The sequence below is a fragment of the Lynx rufus genome, unplaced genomic scaffold, assembly GCF_022079265.1.
Source record: "Lynx rufus isolate CCGP_SWC_20201006 ecotype Redwood Valley unplaced genomic scaffold, mLynRuf1.p SCAF_16, whole genome shotgun sequence".
Taxonomy (NCBI): Eukaryota; Metazoa; Chordata; class Mammalia; order Carnivora; family Felidae; genus Lynx; species Lynx rufus.
In genome coordinates, this window is record NW_025814830.1 from 12,018,187 (window position 1) to 12,041,413 (window position 23,227).

Here is a 23,227-nt window from a genome sequence, read left to right on the forward strand (position 1 = left end):
CAGAAAGCAAGAAATAAATCTCCTAATGGAAGGTACCCTTTCTGTATCAGAAGATAAAAAGACATCCTTATAACAGATATAGGGAATTCAGACCTCACAAGGCTATTATGAACAACCCTTGTTACTTTTTTTTTTTTTAATGTTTATTTTTGAGAGAAAGAGAGTACAAGCAGCAGAGGGGCAGAGAGAGAGACACAGAGGGAGAGAATATCTGAAGCAGGCTCTGTACAGCACAGAGCCTGACGTGGGGCTTGAACTTATGAACTGTGAGATCATGACCTGAGCTGAAGTCAGAAGCTTAACCCACTGAGTTACCCAGGTGCCCTGACAACCAAATACTTTTTACTAATTTACTACCCCAGCCCAAATTCAGTTTAGAATTCCTTACTAATTGAAACTCTGAACATAAGTTTTCTTTGTCCTGTCAATTCTTCACAGGTTTGTCGTCTTTCTCTAAAAAGTGTAAAAACCGACTACTTTCATCATTTCTTCAAGTCTCAGTTTCATTTTTGAGACTCTGTGTACACATAATTAAACTCTGGTTTTTTCTCCTGTTAATCTGTCTCACATAAATTTAATTCTTAGACTAGCTAGAAGAATCTTGAAGCATAAAGGAAAATTCTTCCTCCCCAACAATGTTTAATGGAGCTACAATTTCCAACCTGACAAAACTCAAATCATTTATTTCTTTGCAAAAAAAAAAAAAAATAATAATGATAACAACAAAGAAATGTATCTAGTTTCCTAAAAGCAACCCTGAAAGTCACAGTGGGGAAAAAAATGCCTATTTCTAAATTATCTTAAATTACTAGAGGCTGATGAACATACCCAATGAGACCAAGTTATCATAGTTCTCCATCATCACATCCCGGTACAAGTTCTTCTGAACAGAGTCAAGATATTCCCACTCCTGCTGAGAGAAGTGTATGGCCACATCCCTGAATGTCACAGATCTCTGAAACGGCAAACCCATGTATTAGTGGGGAAATTAGAGGAATATTTTGAAGATGGAAGGAAAAGTACTATATTGCAGAAAGAAAGCAACATAGCAAATATGTAGGTTAAAAATATGTAATACAGGAGGGGACTGAAGCAGAATATATACATATTTTTGAAGAAGCCTGCTGGAATAGACCAAATTTCCTGGCATATTCTTAAATATCTGAATCATTTGAGAATAGATAAAAATAATAATCATTGACTATTAAATCAAATAGTGAATACAAGCATAATGTTTTTTATCTGTCACATAAATTCTCAGTAAACATGAGTTGAAGAAAATTTTTGCTTTTTAGAGAAAATTTAATCAAATATTTTTCAAAATGTAGTATGAAGTCTCAATTTTAGAAAACAGACTTTGTATAAAATTAAGAATTCCCTCAAGTATTAAATTTTCATTATTTCAGATCTTACCACAAATATTCTCTCTTGTTTTGACAAACCCATGTACTTTCTGGCACATGACATAATTCAGGGACATACTGGATTTAATCATTTATACAGGTAGGATGCATTACATTTGTAAGGTCTTCCCCAATTCTGTGATTCTATGTTCACCTACTACTTATGACATATAGTTTCCTCATTGCCATCTACCATCTGTCACTGAACAGCTAGCTTAGCTGAGTATGGTAGGCAGCTTCCATTTACGTTACCAGTGATCATCATCTAGTATTTATGCCCTTGTGTACTCTCCTTCACGTGTGTGGGCTGAGCTGAGTGACTTGCTTTTAATAAATAGAATATGACTAAAGTGACGAAATGTTATTTCTGATAGATTCCATATTGCTTGCCCTCTTTGGATGTCTCACTTGCTCAACTAAGTGTGGCCTCCAGGCAACAGCCCATGAGCAACTGGATCCTGTCAAAACCCACTTGAGTGAGCTTGGGAGCAGATACACCAATGTTAGCCTTAAGATGACTTCAGCCCTGACCAACACCTTGATAGCCTTGTAAGAGATCCAGACAGGAGAATCCAGCAAAGCCATGTCCAGATTTCTGAACCACTGAAACTGTGAGATAAATGTTTACTGCTTTGAGCTGCTAAGTGTTGGGGTAATTTGTTACATAGCTAATAGATAACTAATACATTGAGTTAAGAATACTTAAGAAGGATGAATTATGCAGATGTCACCTAAATTTAGTATGTCTCATCCAACAACAGAAGAGTCTTCATATTTACCTCTAGAGATTTCCTGCCAAGGTCTATGACCAAATTTGCAAATCACAATCATATACCAATTCAAACCAAATTATGAGATTTTACTCTATACTGAGATTTAAGTCCTTTGATACCAAATTTCTATCCTATCTACCTGGAAATCCCAAATCTGGAAAATTTCAAAGTTTTCTCATGGATGGTCAAATACAACCATTATTTCCATTTGACCACACTATTGTGCAACCTCACATAACACAAATCTGTACCTCAAAGGGCATATCTCCTTTACTATTCCATTACTGCCCTTGATAAAAGAATGAACACTTAAGACATGTTGAATAACTCTGCAGTAATAACATGAACACTGGTTAGTTTAGAACAGGTCGCATGGAAAGGATGCTGGGTAATTTAGCATCACATTTCACCAGAACAAAAGATGGGTAAAAGGTTATTGGAGAGGCCTTTTCTTGGTAGTAAACTCTAGAAAATGTAATGAAAATACTCACATGACCTAAAAAAGGTCAAGGGAGGAAACATCAACTTACATGGGCCATGGTTTTAGGCCTACAAGAGTGGATCAGTCTTCAGGGTTCCTCTAACAGAATAGCACAGATCCAGAAAGCCAGAGCTGGGAGAAGAGAAAGATCTTAAGACCAGTTTTGCTTTAGTGTTCCCAACAGGACATAAACTAATGTTAGGATCTCCCACTCCAAGTTCCAAATCTACTTTCCAACACACACAATTTGGGTAGATTGGGATTATAGATAAGGTCATTTCCTTCCCCAAATCCCAGGGGTCTCTGATGAACAAAGTCAAGAACAGAAGCATATGTGCATTAAAGTCAGATGTGCACATATCAGCAGTTCTTTGGCCACTGCATCACTCTGGCGAGACAGATGCAGACCTAAGAGTGGGCAGTGCAGTCTTGCTCTGAGCAGATCCTCTTCCTTCTATTCTCATCTTCTAAGCCCTATATCATCTTAATGAGAACCTCTTTAGGAAATGGGTAAAGTTGGTTAAGACACTGGAGATGGAAAGTCAGTGTTCTGTACTCTAAGCCTAGAAAATCTTACCAGTTAAATAAATGACAAACCATCACTGTATTACAATACCAAGTAGACATCAAATGTGAAGTTGGGTAAAATATTTAAGGATATGAGAAAATATTCCAGATATACTGTCCAGAATAATTAGATTGGGGTGCCTGGGTGGCTCAGTCAAGTGAGCGTCTGATTTCAGCTCAGGTCATGATCTCACAGACTGTGAGATCTCACAGACTGTGAGTTCAAGCCCCACGTAGGGCTCTGTGCTGACAGCTCTGTGCTGACAGCTTTCCTGGAGTCTGCTTCGGATTCTGTGTCTCCCTCTCTTTCTGCCCCACCCCCACGCATACTCGATCTCTCAAAATAATAAACAAACATTAAAAAAAATTTTTTTAAACAGAATAGATTGGCCAATATAATTATTTTTTTAAATAAATGAATACGTCAATCAGTGTAGAGAAAAAGTGATAGACAAATTAAAATCAGTAGATTAAAAAATCTGGAAGGTTATAAAATATTTTAACAGTGTTTATCTTTTTATTTTGAACTTTTTATTTTTTAATTAAAAAATGTTTAATGTTTGTTTTTGAGACAGAACATTAGCAGGGAGGAGGGGCAGAGAGAGAGGGAGACACAGAAGCCAAAGCAGGCTCCAGGCTCTGAGCTGTCAGCACAGAGCCTGACACAAGGCTTGAACTCACAAACCAGGAGATCATGATCTGAAGTTGAACACTTAACCAACTGAGCCACCCAGGCACCCCTTGTTTTTTTTTTTTTTTTAAAGCTTACTTCATAATTACTGTAACAATGACCACAGGTTAACTTGAAAGATATGTGTATTCTTCCTTTACTTGTTAACAGGAAGATATCCAAAAAGAAAATTTAAAAAAATCATTTGTTATCTAAATTTAGACTGTTTTACTGAACAGCTTATCTTTTGTCTGCTTCCTTTGGATCTCACTATTTAAACTCATGTTATCATTTCTTCTCAGGCATGAGGGAGTTCTGTCTAGAAGATACAGGAACCCATCTCTGTGTAATCTCTTGTATGAATTGATGATCTCAATACAGCTTTATTTCAGGTCTTCTTGACAGAAGGGTTTATTTGGTTTATAAACCTGTCAGCTAAGCCATCATATCCCCCAGACAGCTGCTGCTTTGTGATATCCTATTAGTTTTACTGTGCATCTAACAAAATTAGAAGGAAAATGGTGAATATAAAAGTCATAGCACAAAATCCACTTATTACCATAGATATTTCATAGAATCTGTATATTTTGTTTATATCCTGACTGTTGCTGTAGATAGACTGGTGTGTCTTCCTGTGAATTCACAAGGCAGGTCACCTAAATCTAGCTAGTGGTCTTCACCACACACTGCCTTACAATTATTTCTATTCAGATTTTACCTCATTTTAGATAATAAGCATTTTAAAGGATGCAACTATGTCTTTCCAATGATTACCCCAAATCCTACAATTTCTAGGTCTAGCATATAGTAGGCACTTAATAAAAGTCTGATTTTACCACAAAATTCCATTTCTAGGAAAATTTTTAAGGAAATAACTATAGCAGTATGTAAGGCATGGTGCATCAAAGAATAATTTTTGATAACCAAAAATTAAAAACATAACTATCTCATAGAAGGCAACAGGTTAAACATATTATGGTCTGCAATATGGTGACATACTGTGGCTTCATTAATAATCCATATGAAATAATGGAAAACAATACTAAGTCAGTGAAGAAGGCAGGTTTTAAAAGGTTTGCATAATGTAGCAGATATCCTGTTGAAATTAAGAACACAAGCTCTGTTGTCAGATTTTAGGAATTGAAAATGAGCTTTAAGCTGTCAGAGTTAATAAAACCTCAGTGCCTCTGTTGATTACAAAATCAGCAAAGAAAAGTTAAGAATATTACCTACTACAGGGGTGCCTTGGTGGCTCAATCAGTTAAATGTCTGACTTTGGCTCAGGTCATGATCTCACAGTTCGAGTCCGGCATTCGAGTCCCAACTGTGCTGACAGCTCGGGGCCTGAAGCCGGCTTCAGATTCTGTGTGTGTCTCCCTCTCTGTCCCTCTTCCTGCACATGCTCTGTTTCTCTCTCTCAAAAGTAAATAAACTTAAAAATATATATAAAAAATGTTTAAAAAAGAATATTACCTACTACCTATGACTGTTCTGAAGAATAACAAAGCAATCCATATTAACACTAAAAAGTATAACAAGATGGCTAATGTAAATTATCAATCACTACTAAAGATCAAAGTCATTATATTACCCTTAATCCATTATTATACATGGAAGTTAATTCTGCTGCATCATGTTATTCTCATAGAAAATTTGTGCTTCTTGGGCTTTCTCTTTACTTTTAAAAAATTTCAGTTTCTATCTTTGAGAAAAAATAATTCTTCTTAATAAAATCATGAGTAACATAAGAGAGACAGAGAGATTACCAGGCAGGAAAAGACAGTATGTTTCTTTCCTCACTCCCTAGCTGCTATATAAACACACACAGGTGTGGTTTATGATGCTGAATGGAGTTTTTCTTGCTCTCTCTAGCTATTAGGGAGTGATAAAGGGTATATATTATTATATATATCTATAATCGGAATGTGATAAAATGCAATCATAACAAATGAGTGAATCTTATTCTGCATAATAGGGGGACTTATATTACAATCTTTATTTTCTGTTATAATAACTACCTTTGGAAATATTATTTGTACTTGCCAGACACTAAATTAGAATTTAGTGCTATTTTCTCTGTAAGTAACCTTAAATCTCTAAATTATTATGATCAGCACAGGAATTTTGACTTGCTCTATCTCCGACCTGGACCAGTTCATCCCTCCTTAGGGAACATGGTGGTCTCCCATTCCTGGGAGGTCACATACTGATGCTGAAGTTACTGCACACACCCTATGGGCATGACGCACTACAGGACAGAACTACTGGGCTGAAGTGATCCTCCTAGCTCAGCCTCCAAAGTACTTGGGACTATAGGCACGCACCACTGTGTCCAGCACTAAATTATTAATTATGAAAGTATGCATTATTTAGTAATTTGGTGCTACAAGATTTTCAGTAACATTTGTCATATCTAAAAGGTGAAAATTTAATGTTATTCAAACATGGAGATCCCTGGCATTTCCTCCTCCCTAACAGAGGTAAAAGGAAACCCATGATTGGGCTAGATTTGTTTTTCAAACTAAGAGTAGGACTCTGCCTCTTTTGTTTCACCAATTATGTTTTGTCAAAACAAAGCCACACAGAAATGTTCACACATAATAAATTGGAAACACATACACCAAAATATTAAAAGCGATTATTTCTAGGCAGTAAGATTAAGGGTATTCTTATTTTCTTAAATTTCTTGGGACATTAATTTCTTTTGCAGTAATTCTGCATTTATTCTATCATCATAAATACAACATAAAGATATTAGAAAGTATTTAAAATATTTTAAGTCACTGTTATGGCAGATGCTATATTTTCATCGTTAAAAAAAATCTGTACATATGAGGCCAGCTGTGAAAAAAGTGATTGAAACAGCCACCATTTACCTGTTCTTAAATATCCTGTAGCTGTACTACACTGATGTAATCAGATATATTTCACTATAAAGATTTTTCCATTAACAGAAGGGAAATAGGCTTTGCAGATTAATAAGACTATGTATGTAAAGTAGGCAGGAAAGTTGAGTACGGAGAAGTTGTCCAATAAATATGACTATATACCTTCCATTATTCTCTGAATAACCAATTAAAATGTCATTTTGGATACAATCTTCCCAAAAGGGTTTTACAAAATTCTATTTTTAATTTTATTTTAATTATAATTTAACTCTAATTTCAATTTCATTCTATTTTAATTTTAATTCTATTCTAAAATTTTCTTGAATACTATTATCCATAACTATGAAGATGGTTTAATTACTTAAATCTTTCTTTATAATGACTAATTCTTATAAACAGAAATTGTATTATCTGCATAATACTGTCTCACTGATGTCATGTGCTTTCTTAACCACTCCCATTCTCTTGATCAATCTCTTGATTTGTGCAAAATCGTCGCAAGGTATAACAAAATTGTTCTTTTTGATTCTAAATAAAACCAGGTCTAAACCTTTTGAATCATGAAAATGAAAGTTTCCAAATATATGCAGCAATTATCTACAGAATTTCAGGGAGCTGTGGTTCCCTCGACACCCATAGATACAAAGGACGCCTGGTTAAGAACTCCTGTTCTCGGACACTTGAATTCTGGCTCAGTCTCTTGTAAACACACATCACAATAAATTTCACGTTTTCGTTGCTTAACTACAAACACCTGAAGGGGAATAATCAGAGTCACCACAATGCTGAGCATTTCTCTTCTACTCTCCATGGCTACACCTGCCGTAACCTCGTACAGATAAACAATAAAGCAAGAGCGTCCACAGCTGGTTCTTGCCTAGAAGACTCAGAGAATGCGGACATTCTCAAACATGTAAACGAACCCCGGAGAACTCCCAGGAAGGACAGTCCCAGGAAGCAGCCGCAAAACTAGAGCCACGGTGTGTGAGAGACACTCACCACAGAGCCACCACAACCCAAGCTCACACGAAGGACACGCATCCTTACGTCTCCGTCACACGAGGGCACCCACACACCTCTCCTGGCCTTACCCTAGTCTGCATCCCCAGCTCCGCCTCCCACATAGACACACTCGCTTCCCATCTTTCTCAAAGGGATACAAGCACCCTCCCCTGCTGCTCAAGCACCCACAAGCCTGAGCCCCGGGAAGACTCAGCCCGCGCTCCCGGCTCCCGTGTTCACAGCGCCTCCCGCAATCCCACTCTCACCTCCGCTCCCCGTCCACGTGGGCTCTACGCTACGTCTTCACAGCCTTTTCCGTCGCGACTCATGCCGACTTCTTCCTCAGACGGGGCCGCTCACGCGCGGCACACAACAAGAGACATGCAAAGGAGCCCCGTGTCCAAGTTACCACACCGACTGTGGGAGCCGGAGAGCAGGGTCATTAAAAGTCCCGAAGTAAAGCGGCCCGCCCCCCGCCCGAGCCCCGGAGACTTCTGGGAACGGCCGCGCGGCCCGGGCGTGCGCAGGCGCAGATCACTGAACTGCTGGGGCCCCGGACCTGAGGTTGAGGGCTTGTTCTGCGCTGGTCCTGGCGGGGAGAGGGCGAGTCCCTGATGGTCCTGTACCAGGGAGTTCTGAGAAAGGGTGTGCGGAGCTCTTCCCTTCCGAGGCCTTAGGCCTGTGTGTGAGGATCCGCCTTGTAGAATCGGCGACGTGGCCCTGAGGACCGTGGCGTGCTTGCATGGGTGTGAACATCTGAACGTGGGTTCATAGTCTAGCCAAACAATGTGTGTACGTGTGTGTGTATACGTGTATGCATGCTCAGGTATGAATCTCTTTACTAAAACCTCATTACACCTGAAATGTCACAGGTACTATTATGTTTCCATTTTAGAATTGAAGCTTTTGAGATAAAAGGAGGTTGCATACTGTGTACAAGTTATACAGTTTAGTGGCAAAGTTTTGTTTCCAGGTGAGATAACGTGGATAATGTGAGACTGTACTGTATAATGCCTTTTCTTTGTAGGGAAAGAGAGAGTGAACTTGGGTCCTTTTAAAGACTATCCAGAAAAAAATACTTTATTCACGTTTCACAATATTGTGCCCACCAGAAACGGACTTTTGTGACAGGGAATTTTTTCATCCCTTTCTGTTGTGTTGTGAATGATGTCAGCTTGACCGTAAAGAAGCCCATAGGTGAACTAACATCTTTAACTTGTGTTCCTGGTCATGAGATCCCATTGAAAAATATTTTCCGTCTCAGGCAGACGGACAATAAGATAAATTTTGGCCAGACTTAAAAAATCTAGAAAGAAGGCGCTATCATAAGAATCAGGGTTGTGTCCATATGTATTTAGAATCATAAGTTTACCAAATGGGAAATATAAAGTTAGTCAAAGGATGCCCAAATTTTATCACTATTACATATTTGAAGTATTTTATCACTATTACATATTTGAAATATATGTGTAGCAATTCAAAAGGTATTAACACGTTTAAAAAGGTAAGCAACCTTTCCTTATATTTATTTATCTCAGTCATACGGTAGCTCACGTTAGAGTCTCCAACGTTTTGATTTTGTTGGTGTGTATCCTTCCGGGGAAGCTATTTTCACATACAAATACTCACATTTACTATAAAATGTATATATGTATATACATATATACACACACAAACACATATACATAATTTCAAGTACATTTATATGTTATATGCATATACGTTTGTATTTTTCTTCACACAAATGTGTTTCCAAATCAGTACATAGTGTCATAATTTCCAACAGTTGCCTAAGGGCGCAAAGTATGGCTACACCCTAATTTAAGAAACAAGTCTTCTAAGTATTTTAAAGAATTTCCTTTGGGGCGCCTGGGTGGCACAGTCGGTTAAGCGTCCGACTTCAGCCAGGTCACGATCTCGCAGTCCGTGAGTTCGAGCCCCGCGTCAGGCTCTGGGCTGATGGCTCAGAGCCTGGAGCCTGTTTCCCATTCTGTGTCTCCCTCTCTCTCTGCCCCTCCCCCATTCATGCTCTGTCTCTCTCTGTCCCAAAAATAAATAAACGTTGAAAAAAAAATAAAAAAATAAAATAAAATAAAAAAAAAAGAATTTCCTTTGTTAAAAGCAATACTCTAATCAGTATTCCTACATATACATCAGTTTGCTTATTTTTAGGTTGATATGTAAATTAAATTCTCAAAAGTGGGTTATGTAAATTTTGACTTGTGATGTTGACAAATTTCTCCTTAACATGACTGTACCATTTTACATTTTCGCAGTAATGTATGGAGTATTTATTTCCATACTCAACACAACTCATTTTGCCTAGTTCTTATTCTAATGCTCCACTTTCTCCAAGCCTGAAAAAGCATCTATTTCCTTTGAATCAAGTTCAGTGAGGTTTCTACACCTGTAATTTTAGCCTCATACGTCTTATAAAGAGGACAACAGTGTAATAATATTTCTCTTAAATCTGTAGACTCAGCAAAATGAAACTTCAATCAAAGACCTACTTCTAAGATTATTTTAGGTAGCTCAACTTCAGACAACACATAAAAACTAGGCTGAGGACAGGATTTAGCATCTGTATTTGAAGTTTGAGTTTTATAAAAATCCTACGCAGTGTGGGCACAGAAAGCTCATGAAACAGTAGTACAAATGAGTAGGAAGGTGTTTTTTTTGGCCTCCTCCTCACTTCCTTGGTGACAGAAGTCCCACCCTAGGGTTCTGGAGATGTCTGAACACATGATATCTAGACACTGGATAAATGAGATTGATAGCAGTTTATTAATCATATATCCTCACATCCCAGGGAAGGACGACACCATATACCATGGGGGTGGCTACACTAGGGAGCAGAGTAAACCAGCAGGGGCTGTGGGAGACTGATTTTGTAGCAGCAAGATAGGTGCCCCTTATTTCCATGGGAAGATGTGATTGGTTTGCTTGAATAATTTTGTGGGCTAGTAGGGAGGTGAAAGCCATTAGGTTGAGGACTAGGGTGCCGCTGATCCAGCTAATATCTGGATTACCTGGCTGAGAGCTTTTCCTACTGACTGGGGCATCTCTGGTTAGAGCAAGGGAACTCACGGGTAGGCCTTTGGGGGTCCTGTGAGGCTAAGACATTAAGATATTAAAGATATTAAGACAACAGGTGAAATTTTAGGCTTTAAAATACAGAATAAAGAAGGAAGAAACATGAAATATTTGCTCTTTAGTAATTTCATTATAAAAATTAGTTTTTCAAAATTTGGAACTGAAAAGCAGATTAAATATTCATAATAAACCTGTACTATAAAAATCAGTATGATATTTTAGAGTGTTTTTTCCAATTAAAAAAATTTTTTTAATGTGTATTTATTTTTAAGAGAGAGTGCAAGAAGAGGAGGGGCAGAGAGAGAGGGACGGAGACACAGAATCCAAAGCAGTACAAGAACTAAGCTGTCAGCACAGAACCCAATGCGGGGCTCAAACTCACAGACTGAGAGATCATGACCTGAGCCAAAGTCAACTTATGAAGGGCTGTTTTGTGACCCAGTATATGATCTATCTTGGAGAATGTTCCATGTGCACTCGAGAAGAAAGTATATTCTGTTGCTTTGGGATGCAGAGTTCTAAATATATCTGTCAAGTCCATCTGATCCAATGTCTCATTCAGGGCCCTTGTTTCTTTATTGACCGTGTGTCTAGATGATCTATCCATTTCTGTAAGTGGGGTGTTAAAGTCCCCAGCAATTACCACATTCTTATCAATAAGGTTGCTTATGTTTATGAGTAATTGTTTTATATATTTGGGGGCTCCGGTATTCGGCGCATAGACATTTATAATTGTTAGCTCTTCCTGATGGATAGACCCTGTAACTATTATATAATGTCCTTCTTCATCTCTTGTTACAGCCTTTAATTTAAAGTCTAGTTTGTCTGATATAAGTATGGCTACTCCAGCTTTCTTTTGGCTTCCAGTAGCATGATAAATAGTTCTCCATCCCCTCACTCTGAATCTAAAGGTGTCCTCAGGTCTAAAATGAGTCTCTTGTAGACAGCAAATAGATGGGTCTTGTTTTTTTATCCATTCTGATACCCTATGTCTTTTGGTTGGCGCATTTAATCCATTTACATTCAGTGTTATTATAGAAAGATACGGGTTTAGAGTCATTGTGATGTCTGTATGTTTTATGCTTGTAGTGATGTCTCTGGTACTTTGTCTCACAGGGTCCCCCTTAGGATCTCTTGTAGGGCTGGTTTAGTGGTGACAAATTCCTTCAGTTTTTGTTTGTTTGGGAAGACCTTTATCTCTCCTTCTATTCTAAATGACAGACTTGCTGGATAAAGGATTCTCGGCTGCATATTTTTTCTGTCTAGCACACTGAAAATCTCGTGCCAATTCTTTCTGGCCTGCCAAGTTTCAAAAGAGAGATCAGTCACGAGTCTTATAGGTCTCCCTTTATATGTGAGGGCCCGTTTACCCCTTGCTGCTTTCAGAATTTTCTCTTTATCCTTGTATTTTGCCAGTTTCACTATGATATGTCATGCAGAAGATCGATTCAAGTTACGTCTGAAGGGAGTTCTCTGTGCCTCTTGGATTTCAATGCCTTTTTCCTTCCCCAGTTCAGGGAAGTTCTCAGCTATAATTTCTTCAAGTACCCCTTCAGCACCTTTCCCTCTCTCTTCCTCTTCTGGGATACCAATTATGAGTATATTATTTCTTTTTAGTGTATCACTTAGTTCTCTAATTTTCCCCTCATACTCCTGGATTTTTTTCTCTCTCTTTTTCTCAGCTTCCTCTTTTTCCATAACTTTATCTTCTAGTTCACCTATTCTCTCCTCTGCCTCTTCCATCCGAGCCGTGGTGGTTTGCATTTTGTTTTGCATTTCATTTAAAGCGTTTTTCAGCTCCTCGTGACTGTTCCTTAGTCCCTTGATCTCTGTAGCAAGAGATTCTCTGCTGTCCTGTATACTGTTTTCAAGCCCAGCGATTAATTTTATGACTATTATTCTAAATTCACTTTCTGTTATATTATTTAAATCCTTTTTGATCAGCTCATTAGCTGTTGTTATTTCCTGGAGATTCTTCTGAGGGGAATTCTTCCGCTTGGTCATTTTGGATAGTCCCTGGTGTGGTGAGGACCTGCAGGGCACTTCCCCTGTGCTGTGGTGTATAACTGGAGTTGGTGGGCGGGGCCGCAGTCAGTCCTGATGTCTGCCCCCAGCCCACCGCTGGGGCCACAGTCAGACTGGTGTGTGCCTTCTCTTCCCCTCTCCTAGGGGCGGGATTCACTGTGGGGTGGCGCGGCCCGTCTGGGCTACTTGCACACTGCCAGGCTTGTGATGCTGGGGATCTGGCGTATTAGCTGGGGTGGGAAGGCACGGTGCACGGCGGCAGGGGGGGCAGGCTTAGCTCGCTTCTCCTTAGGTGATCCACTTCAGGAGGGGCCCTGTGGCAGCCGGAGGGAGTCAGATCCGCTGCCGGAGGTTTGGCTCCGCAGAAGCACAGAGTTGGTTGTTTGCGCGGAGCGAGCAATTTCCCTGGCCGGAACCGGTTCCCTTTGGGATTTTGGCTGGGGGATGGGCGGGGGAGATGGCGCTGGCGAGCGCCTTTGTTCCCCGCCAAACTGAGCTCTGTCGTCCGGGGGCTCCGCAGCTCACCCTCCCTTTGTCCTCCAGCCTTCCCGCTTTCTGAGCAGAGCTGTTAACTTATGACCTCCCAGACGCTAAGTCGCGCTTGCTGTCGGAACACAGTCCGTCAGGCCCCTCCGCTTTTGCAAGCCGGGCTCGGGGGCTCTGCTTGGCTGGCGAGCCGCCCCTCCGCCCTGGCTCCCTCCCGCCAGTCCGTGGAGCGCGCACCGCCTCGCCGCCCTTCCTACCCTCTTCCGTGGGCCTCTCGTCTGCACTTGGGTCTGGCGACTCCGTTCTGCTAATCCTCTGGCGGTTTTCTGGGTTATTTAGGCAGGTGTAGGTGGAATCTAAGTGATCAGCAGGACGCGCGGTGAGCCCAGCGTCCTCCTACGCCGCCATCTTCCTGTCGAGCTCCGACCTGAGCCAAAGTCAGATGCTTAACCAATTGGGCCACCCAAGTGCCGCTTTTCCAATTTTTTGTTGTTGTGGTGGTAAAACAGACGTAAAATTTACCATCTTCACCATCTTTAGAGCACAGATCCCTGAAATTAACCAAGACTTCAACTACATCTTCAGTAGACTCCAGAGCTAGAAAATCATCACATCAGACAGATTCTGCCAGTGGAATTGTTCAAGTGGAGGGACAGATTCCTGGTGCTTTCTACTACAGAATCTTCCCAGAATACTCTAGTATGTGCATTGTAAGGATTTTTTGGCGTGCGTTAAAAAACAAAAACACCTATCAGTATGTAACATCTGCTTTGGCTCTCAGTATCCTATGTTACTATATCTGATTACCATTTCTTTTAATAATTTTGGACAGGGGTGCCTGGCTGGCTCAGTAGGTGCAGCACGCAACTCTTGATTTTAGGGTTAAGTTCGACCCCACATTGGGTGTAGAGATTACTTAAAAACATTTTTTTAATAGTTTTGGACAGTGAGTCTTGAAATGCAATCACAAAGGGAATCATTGCAGGAGGGAAGGCCTGGAGTTCTAAAGATTTTAAGAACTCTGTTCAAAGTCAAAGAGAACCTACTCCTCTCTTATGTCAATTCTATTTTTTTTTCTTTTACCCCTTTTACTAGTTTAAGTATAAAAGAAAGCCAACAATGAGTAAAAACCAAAAGATACTCATGGATTGCCACATCTACGTGATTATCTTTTCTGGAAGGGGCATATTATCAAGTCATGTTAAACATCAAGAGAACTAGATCTCATCAAGATTACATTCTGCTAGCTGGTTTACTTACTTCTTCCTTGAGCACCAGATAACAATGTGAGACTCAGATGCCTCAGTGATTGCTGGAATTGGAAAAAAAATCACCTGGAACCAAAAGGGGATATAGGGTAAATTCCATAACATTTTCAGCTGCAGGGGAATGAACAGGAGAACAAACAGAAGCTTTATTAGGTTGATTTCAAGGTATTTGCCCAGCCCAGACTTCCACCATAGGGATAGTGTTCCAAGCATAAGAATTCCAAATACTTCTAAGTCATTTTGAAAATCTATTACTTATTTTGAAAATACAGAATCAGATATGTGGTTCTTCTAGATTAGAAGCAGGACATTTAACAGCAAAGCTTTTATACAGTTTGCTGAGGAAAACTTTGGTTCTCCATACCTTCTTAAAGAATTCAAAGCTGCAAGGAAACTCAATTTTCTTGTGAATGTCCACAACTGCTAAAAATATAGGAATTTTCTCTGATCGAAAAGTTGGAATGGCAAACAATGTTTCATGTTGATAAAAAGCAAAACAAGGAAACAATTCAGCAGCTGTCTGGCTTATATCATGACTAACACATGGGAAATATTTCTGTAAAGAAGATCTGGAAAAGGATGTAGCAGCGAGACCAGCATCAATATATGCGAGACTCTACGCAGGGACTTCACCTGTTTTTGTTTGTTTGTTTAGACAAATGTGGCATGCATGAATTTATATAGAAATCCTAGAGATTTAGGTACTAAGAAACTGAAGGAACCAAAAGCAATACAGAAAAAAATCCAAATTTAATGTATTTGTCTAAGACCAAGTATAGATGGTTTCAATAAATGACCTTTCTACTTCTTTGAAGAATAGCTTCCTCTTAAAACATAAAAATGTTCACACACATATATACTTCAAGTAAGGCATGGGCACTGAACCAAAAATTATGATATATTTAAATAAAACAACTCTACCAAGACCAAAACAAAAACGTAAGCATTGTTAATATATGGGTTTATAACACTCAAGACTTCTTTGTCCTAGTTAAGTCTAACGGTCTATAATTCTGCATTGAATCCTGCATACATTTTACAAATAGTATATAGCACATATAGTTTGTAACCTGATTTTTCTACTGACTTTTTTTCTGAGACATTTTCCATGTCCTCAATAATTTTTTTTCCTATCATTTCTTGCCTGGGTATTTTATAATGTATTTAAGCAATCAAGTGATTTGAATCAGAATGCTGAAAACTGCCTGATTGTACAATAAAGGATTATCCAGCAGATTCAGGGTGCTTAAACACTCTGCATTCCAAAGACAGACCTATGTTAAGGAAAACTGGCCCTTGACTGGCTTCTGGGAGAAAACCTTTGAGTGCCTGGAATAGTTGCCTTGATATGCTGTACTGGTTTGACCAGATAATTAATACTAACAATGCAAATTAGGGTGAATGCTTGCTTTTGTATGCCCAAAGCCCTCAGCCAGCATTATCAGTTTGACCTCTGAGGAACTGGAGATTGAGAAGCTCAGGTCAGTCATGTGGGTACTGCCATGTCTACAAGAGCCCTAGTAAAAGCCAGGGACACAGGTTCAGATGAGCTTCTATATTTGGCACTAAGCGCGTTATCACACATAATTGCTGGAAGAAATTAGCACATCCTCATGTAATTCTAATAAGAGGCGACACCTAGAAGCTGACCTAGTGCCTCACAGACACTGCTCATCTTTTCCCTTTATTTAATCATTATCATTCACTCTAATAAACTTTATTCACTCTAATAAACTTTAGAGCAACTTTTCTAAATTTTGAGTCTAAATCATGAGTCCTTGTAGCAAATCATCAAGCCAGCAAGGTCTGAGACCAGTGGCACACCTCCAAAGATTACTTTCATCTTCAAATCACTAAAATGTACTTCTAGACGTATTTGTTATGCCCAGAATTCGTGATCCCCAAAGACCACCAGGGAGCTGAGTCCGATGCAAAAGCAAAGAGCCTTTATTCAAGCTAGCTCGAGCTCAGTCTCCTACCTGCACTGACGCAGCGGTGAGATGCCGGAGAGAGAGCGAGCGAGTTTCAAAAGCACAAAGGTTTTATTGGGGTCTAGGGGCAGTTGGTGAGGTAATGGCTGTGGCCTCGGCCGATTGGCTGGGGGTCGTGGCCTCCACTGATTGGCTAGGGAAGGGTCGGAGTCCTGTTACGCAGGTTGCCGGGCGTGTTTTGATCGGGAAGTTACTCAAGGTGGAGGACACAGAACAAGATGGAGTCGGCTGGTGTAGGTCCACCCTTTGAGTACTCCTTGCTTTTCATAGGGAAAATGTTTCAAAGAATGCTATTTTGATTACTATCATTAAACTCTAATTCTTTATTTGTATCCACTGTTGCTTTATATTGGCTGAGAGTTTGTTATTTTTCTAGCTTTGTACATTGAATGCTTATTCATCATTTTATCAATTTTACCAAGCCAGCAAAGTAACACGCATTGAATAGGTTTTGGAAATAGATTAGTGAACAGAAACAAAGTTCTATCATTCATTCTTGGCTCCCCACATGCCTTGAATTTCCAAAGAGTAGGAGACTGGCAATTTCCCAACTGATACATGGGACTTTGATTTTCATTCTTCTGGCCCTAACTTCAATTTAAATTTCCCATTACTTCAGGGCATATACATGATATTATAAACTTTGAAAAGGAAGTGACAAAATAGATCTCTACAGTAGCAACATCTACCAGTCACCATTATAACCATAACATCTTGCCTCCTTAATACTGGAAAAACCCAACACTAATATACTTTTTAATGCATCACCTATGTAGTATCCTTGCCAAAAATTTAACTGAAAATTCCATGCACGTTGTAGGCATGAAAAAATTGAGATTCCTATTTTTTTCCCTTGTCATTGTTTATTTTTAGGGGCGCCTGCGTGGCTCAGTCAGTTAAGCGTCCGACTCTGGCTCAGGTCATGATCTCGCGGTTTGTGAGTTTAAGCCCTGTGTCAGGCTCTGTGCTGACAGCTCAGAGCCTGGAGCCTGTTTCAGATTCTGTGTCTCCCTCTCTCTCTCTCTGACCCTCCCCCGTTCATGCTCTGTCTCTCTCTGTCTCAAAAATAAATAAACGTTAAAAAAAATTTAAAAAAATAAAATAAATTTTTACAGTATAATTACCATAGTGTTTTATTACCTTCAGGTGTACAATATAGTGATTCAACAATTCTATACATTACTCAGTACTCATCATGATCTGTGTACTCTTGGTCCCCTTCACCAGTTTTATCCATCCTCCCCTACTCCCCACAGTGGTAACCATCAATTTGTTCTCTATAGTTAAGAGTCTGTTTTTTGGTTTGTCTATTTTTTTCTTCATTTGTTTCTTATTTTTTTAAGTTTATTTATTTTGTTTTGAGAGAGAGAGCGTGTGCAAGCTGGGGAGGGGCAGAGAAAGAATCCCAAGCAGGCTCTGCGCTGTCAGTGCAGAGTCTGACACGGGGCTTGATCTCATGAGATGGTAACCTGAGCAGAGATCAAGAGTTGAATGCTTAGCCAATTGAGCCACCTAGGTGCCCCTTGTTTTGTTTCTTAAATTTCACATATGAGTGAAATCATATGGTATGTCTTTCTCTGACTTATTTCACTTAGCATTATATCCTGTTAGATCCATGTTATTGCAAATGGCAAAATTTTCATTCTTTTTTATGGCTGAGTAATATTCCACTGTAGATATGCCCACATCATCTTTATCCATTCATCAGTTGAGGGCCACATGGGCCACTTTCATAGTTTGGCTATTGTAAATAATGCTGCAATAAACATGGGGTGCATACATCTTTTCGAATTAGTGTTTTTGTATTCTTTGGGTAAATATCCAGTAGTGAAAATACTGGGTGCTATGTTAATTCTATTTTTAATTTTTTCTGGAAACTCCATACTGTTTTCTTCAGTGGCTACACCAGTTTGCCTTGCCACCACAGTGCCTGAGGTTTCCTTTTTCTCCACATCCTCACCAATATTTGCTATTTCTTGTGTTGCTGACTTTAGCCATCTTGACAGTTGTGACATGGTATCTCATTGTGGTTTTGTTTTGCATTTCCCTGATGATGAGTGATGTTGAGCATCTTTTCATATGTCTGTTGGTCATCTTGTCTTCCTTGGAGAAATGTTTGTTCATGTCTTCTCATTTTTTAATTACATTGTGTGTGTGTGTTCTGCAAATTTTTATATTTTGGGGGTACTAACCCTTTATCGGATATGTCATTTGCAAATATCTTCTCCCATTCAGTAGGTTGCCTTTTAGTTTCGTTGACTGTTTCCTTTGCTGTGCAAAAGCTTTTTATTAAAAAAAATTTTTTTAATGTTTTTTTTATTCCTGAGAGACAGAGCAAAAGAAGGTGAGGGGCAGAGAGAGGGAGACACAGAATCCGAAGCAGGCTCCAGGCTCCAAGATGTCAGCACAGAGCCCGACATGGGGCTTGAACTCACAAACTGTGAGATCATGACCTGAGCCAAAGTTGGACGCTTGACCGACTGAGCCACCCAGGCACCCCAAAAGCTTTTTCTTTTGATGTAATCTCAATAGTTCATTTTTGTTTTTGCTTCCCTTCCCTCAGGGGACCTATCTAGAAAAATGTTGCTACAGATGATGTCAGAGAAATTACTGCCTATGCTGGCTTCTAAAATTTTAATAGTTTCCTATCTCACATTTAGGTCTTGGATCCATTTTGAGTTTATTTTTGTGTATCGTGTAAGAAAGTGGTCCAGTTTCCCCAACATCATTTATTGAAGAGACTGTTTTTTTTTTTTTCAGTTGCATATTTCTGCCTCCTCTGTTGAAGATTAATTGACCATATAGTCATGGGTTTACTTCTGGGTTCTTTATTCTGTTCCATTGACCTATGTGTCTGTTTTTATGCTAGTACCATACTGCTTTGATTACTACAGCTTTGTAGTATATCTTGAAATCTGGGATTGTGACACCTCCAGTTTTGTTCTTTTTCAAGACTGCTTTGGCTATTCAGGGTTTAATTTGCCATTGTTTAAATAGTCAGATATTCCATTAAAACAGGAGTGACACTGAAATCATAACTATATTATGAATTCTCTCATTTGGTGAAGACATACCTATAAAGACTAACATTCAATAATTTCTCACCAGTGTGAACTGGCTGATATTAAAAAAGTTTGGGCCATACCTAAAGGCATTCTCACATTCCTTATGTTCTTAGAGTTTCATTATCTGTATGCATTCCCTGATGTGCTTTAAGGGCTGAACCATATCTGAAGGCTTTTCCACACTTCTTACACACGTAGGGTTTTTCACCAGTATGAATTCTCCCATGTTGAACAAGGTTTGAAGCACGACTAAAGGTCTTCCCGCATTCCTTACAATCATAGGGTTTCCCACCAGTATGAATTTTCTGATGTTGTGTAAGGTATCCATACATTTTAAAGGATTTCCCACATTCCGTACATTCATAGGGTTTCTTATCAGCATGGATGCTCTGATGTGCAGTAAGGTGTGAACTACGTCTAAAGGTTTTCCCACATTCCTTACATCTAAAAGGTTTCTCATCAGTATGAATACTCTGGTGTAGAGTTAGATTTCTATAGAAAGTAAAGGTTTTCCTACATATTTTACACTCATAGGGTTTCACACCAGTATGAATTTTTTGATGTTGATTAAGATACCCATGCAAACTAAAGGTCTTTCCACACTCTTTACATTCATAGGGTTTCTCACCAGTATGAGTTTTCTGATGTTGAACAAGGTTTGAGCCAGTACTATAGGCCTTCCCACATTCTTGACATTCAAAAAGTTTCTTACCAGTATGAATACTCTGATGTCGAATAAGATTTCTATACAAAGTAAAGGCTTTTTTACATTCCTTACATTCAAAGTGTTTCACACCAGTATGAATTTTCTCATGTTGATGAAGGTATCCATATAAGCTAAAGGCTTTTCCACATTCCTTACATTCATAAGGCTTCTCACCTGTGTGAGTTTTCTGATGTTGAAAAAGTTTTGAGCCAGTAGTATAGGCCTTCCCACACTGCCTACATTCAAAAAGTTTCTCGCCAGTGTGAATACACTGATGTCGAGTAAGATTTCTATACAAGGTAAAGGTTTTCTTACATTCCTTACATTCATATGGTTTCCCACCTTTATGAATTCTCTGATGTAGAATAAGGTATGAGGCAGTGGTATAGCCCTTTCCACATTCTTTACATTCATATGGTTTTTTACCAGTATGAACACTCTGGTGTACAGTAAGTTGATGACCTCTTTTAAAGGCCTTTCCACATTTCTCACATACATAAGGTTTCTCATCAGTATGGATTTGCCCATGTTCAACAAGGTTTGAGCGCCTACTAAAAGCCTTCCCACACTCCTGACATTTATAGGGCTTCTCACCAGTATGAATTCTTTGATGAATTCTAAGGTGTCCACCTTGACTAAAGGCCTTCCCACATTCCTGACATTCATAAGGCCTCCCACCAGTGTGGATTCTCTCATGCTGAATGATGTGTGAGGCATAAATAAAGGCCTTCCCACATTCCCTACACTGATAGGTTTTCTCACCAGTATGAAATCTCTGATGTACAGTAAGTTGATAACCGCTTTTAAAGTTCTTCCTGCATTCTGAACATTGATAGGGTTTCTCGCCAGTATGAAATCTTTGATGTAGGGTAAGTTGATAGCCACTATGAAAGTTCTTCCCACATTCTTTGCATTCATAGAGTCTTTCGCCAATATGAAACCTGTGATGTAGAATAAATTGATAGCCACTACTAAATTTCTTCTGACATTTCTTACATTCATAGAGTTTCTCTCTGTTATATATGCTCTGATGTTGTGTAGAAGATACATCTTTTTCATAAGTGGGCATTTCTACATAGCTGATTACCTCACAATGTAAATCCAAATCTGAAAGAAAAGAAGAAAACAAAAAAATATTTATATTTCTTATACAGAGAATATGGGACTTCTGTGAAAGAAATATGAACCAACACTTGTAATAAATGAAGCACTTATTGAATTGTAAAATATGGTTATGAACTTTTTGAAAGGTCAAGAATTCAGAGATGTATGTGAAGTTACATAAGATAGTGAAGTTTCTGAAATTTAGGTGTGGACCACGATCTTTGGCAAGCTTGTTATAAATCTGATATCCTGCCTGTGTCACGGACAACTACATTAGAAGTGAGAGGAAAAAAATACCTTGGATGGCATCTTTATTTTGAATCTATCACTGATTTAAATACAGATCAAAGGTTAAGAATTCATCCTAGGTTTGTCCAGTGATTTCTCTTTACTCTTGGAATACGATCCAAACCCCTTTCTGAGGATAGCAGGACTCTTCCTTACCTATATGGCATCGTGTCCAAACACCGACCCCTCTGCGCCCTGTCTCCTTCTTTTCAGCATTTAGAATATGGTACAAACTTCCCTATCATTTGATGCTTTCCACAGACGATTTCATCTGACCAGAATCCTTAGACCTGAGTACTTTGTAGGTTGACCCTTCTCATCCTTTAGTCTCAGGATGAATATCCTACCCTTAGAAAGGCTGCATCTGCTAACTCTGAGTATTATATCCATGTCTCCCTTTTTATGGTCTAGCACTTCATTCCTTCCACCATCCCTTTGTTTCCAATTATGATATCATTAATTTCCTTATTTGATTTTTTTTTTAAGATACAAAATTTTTTTAAAATGTTTATTTTTGAGAGAGAGAGAGAGAGAGAGAGACAGACTGTGAGCAGGGAAGGGGCAGAGAGAGGGGGGACACAGAATCCGAAGCAGGGTCCAGGCTCTGAGCTGTCAGCACAGAGCCTAACGCAGGACTTGAACCCATGAACCGTAAGATCATGACCTGAGCTGAAGTTGGATGCTTAACTGACTGAGCCACCTGGGCGCCCCTCCTTATTTGATATTCTAAACAGTTCCTTAAACTTCCCCCAGAGCAGACACAATTCTTCCTTTTTCATCACTGAATTACAGGGTTATGTATTATAGGTGCTAAATAATTAATTGATCTTGCTTATCTTCAGTTCTGTTATTCCTTCTCCATTCTAAATATACTAAATCTGTGTTGGTTCATCTCCTTTACCACATCCTCTCTTCCTTTTCCTTATTTTCAAGACCAGCCATCCTTCTACTTCCCGGATAAGTATTTTGATATGTTTTCAGTCAATTCACAGATATGTACTCAAATCAAATAAGAAATTCCTTCCATGTGGAGATGCTGGAGAGAATCAAGAAATTATGATATGGAGGAATATTTTGGGGTACAGAGTGTCTGGGACTGACTGTTAAAAGGAAATATCAGATATAAGCTGGAAGATGGCAATCGAGATTCAGGAAAAGACTCAGGAGTATCAGTGCACAATGAAGGGGGCATGAGTCAAGGGCAAAGAGTATTCATCTGTGACTCAATTGTGGGATGTGTATAGCAGGTGGAATGATACATACTCTGACCTCAGAAAATAACGCTGAAAATAAGAGCAACATCAGAAAACAAAAAGCACTCCATCTAGAAAACTAAAGGCTCTTTACTAATTAAATGCTAGATCAATAAATGTAGTGGACAACCAGCAGAGGCAGAATGGATAACCACACAAACTTT

The 23,227-nt window shown here is 39.1% G+C and overlaps 1 protein-coding gene across 1 annotated transcript in view; it reads right to left on the minus strand.

Moving 5' to 3' along the window:
• LOC124511754 (zinc finger protein 573-like) overlaps positions 1–23,227 on the minus strand; it is a 63,031-nt gene that overhangs the window by 11,702 nt on the left and 28,102 nt on the right. The window contains exons 5-7 of the mRNA XM_047079122.1: positions 21,360–21,525; positions 20,845–21,275; positions 19,855–20,760 (exon numbers count right to left, since the gene is read on the minus strand). Coding sequence (XP_046935078.1) covers positions 19,855–20,760; positions 20,845–21,275; positions 21,360–21,525 — 1,503 coding nt within the window. The remainder of the gene's footprint in view (positions 1–19,854; positions 20,761–20,844; positions 21,276–21,359; positions 21,526–23,227) is intronic.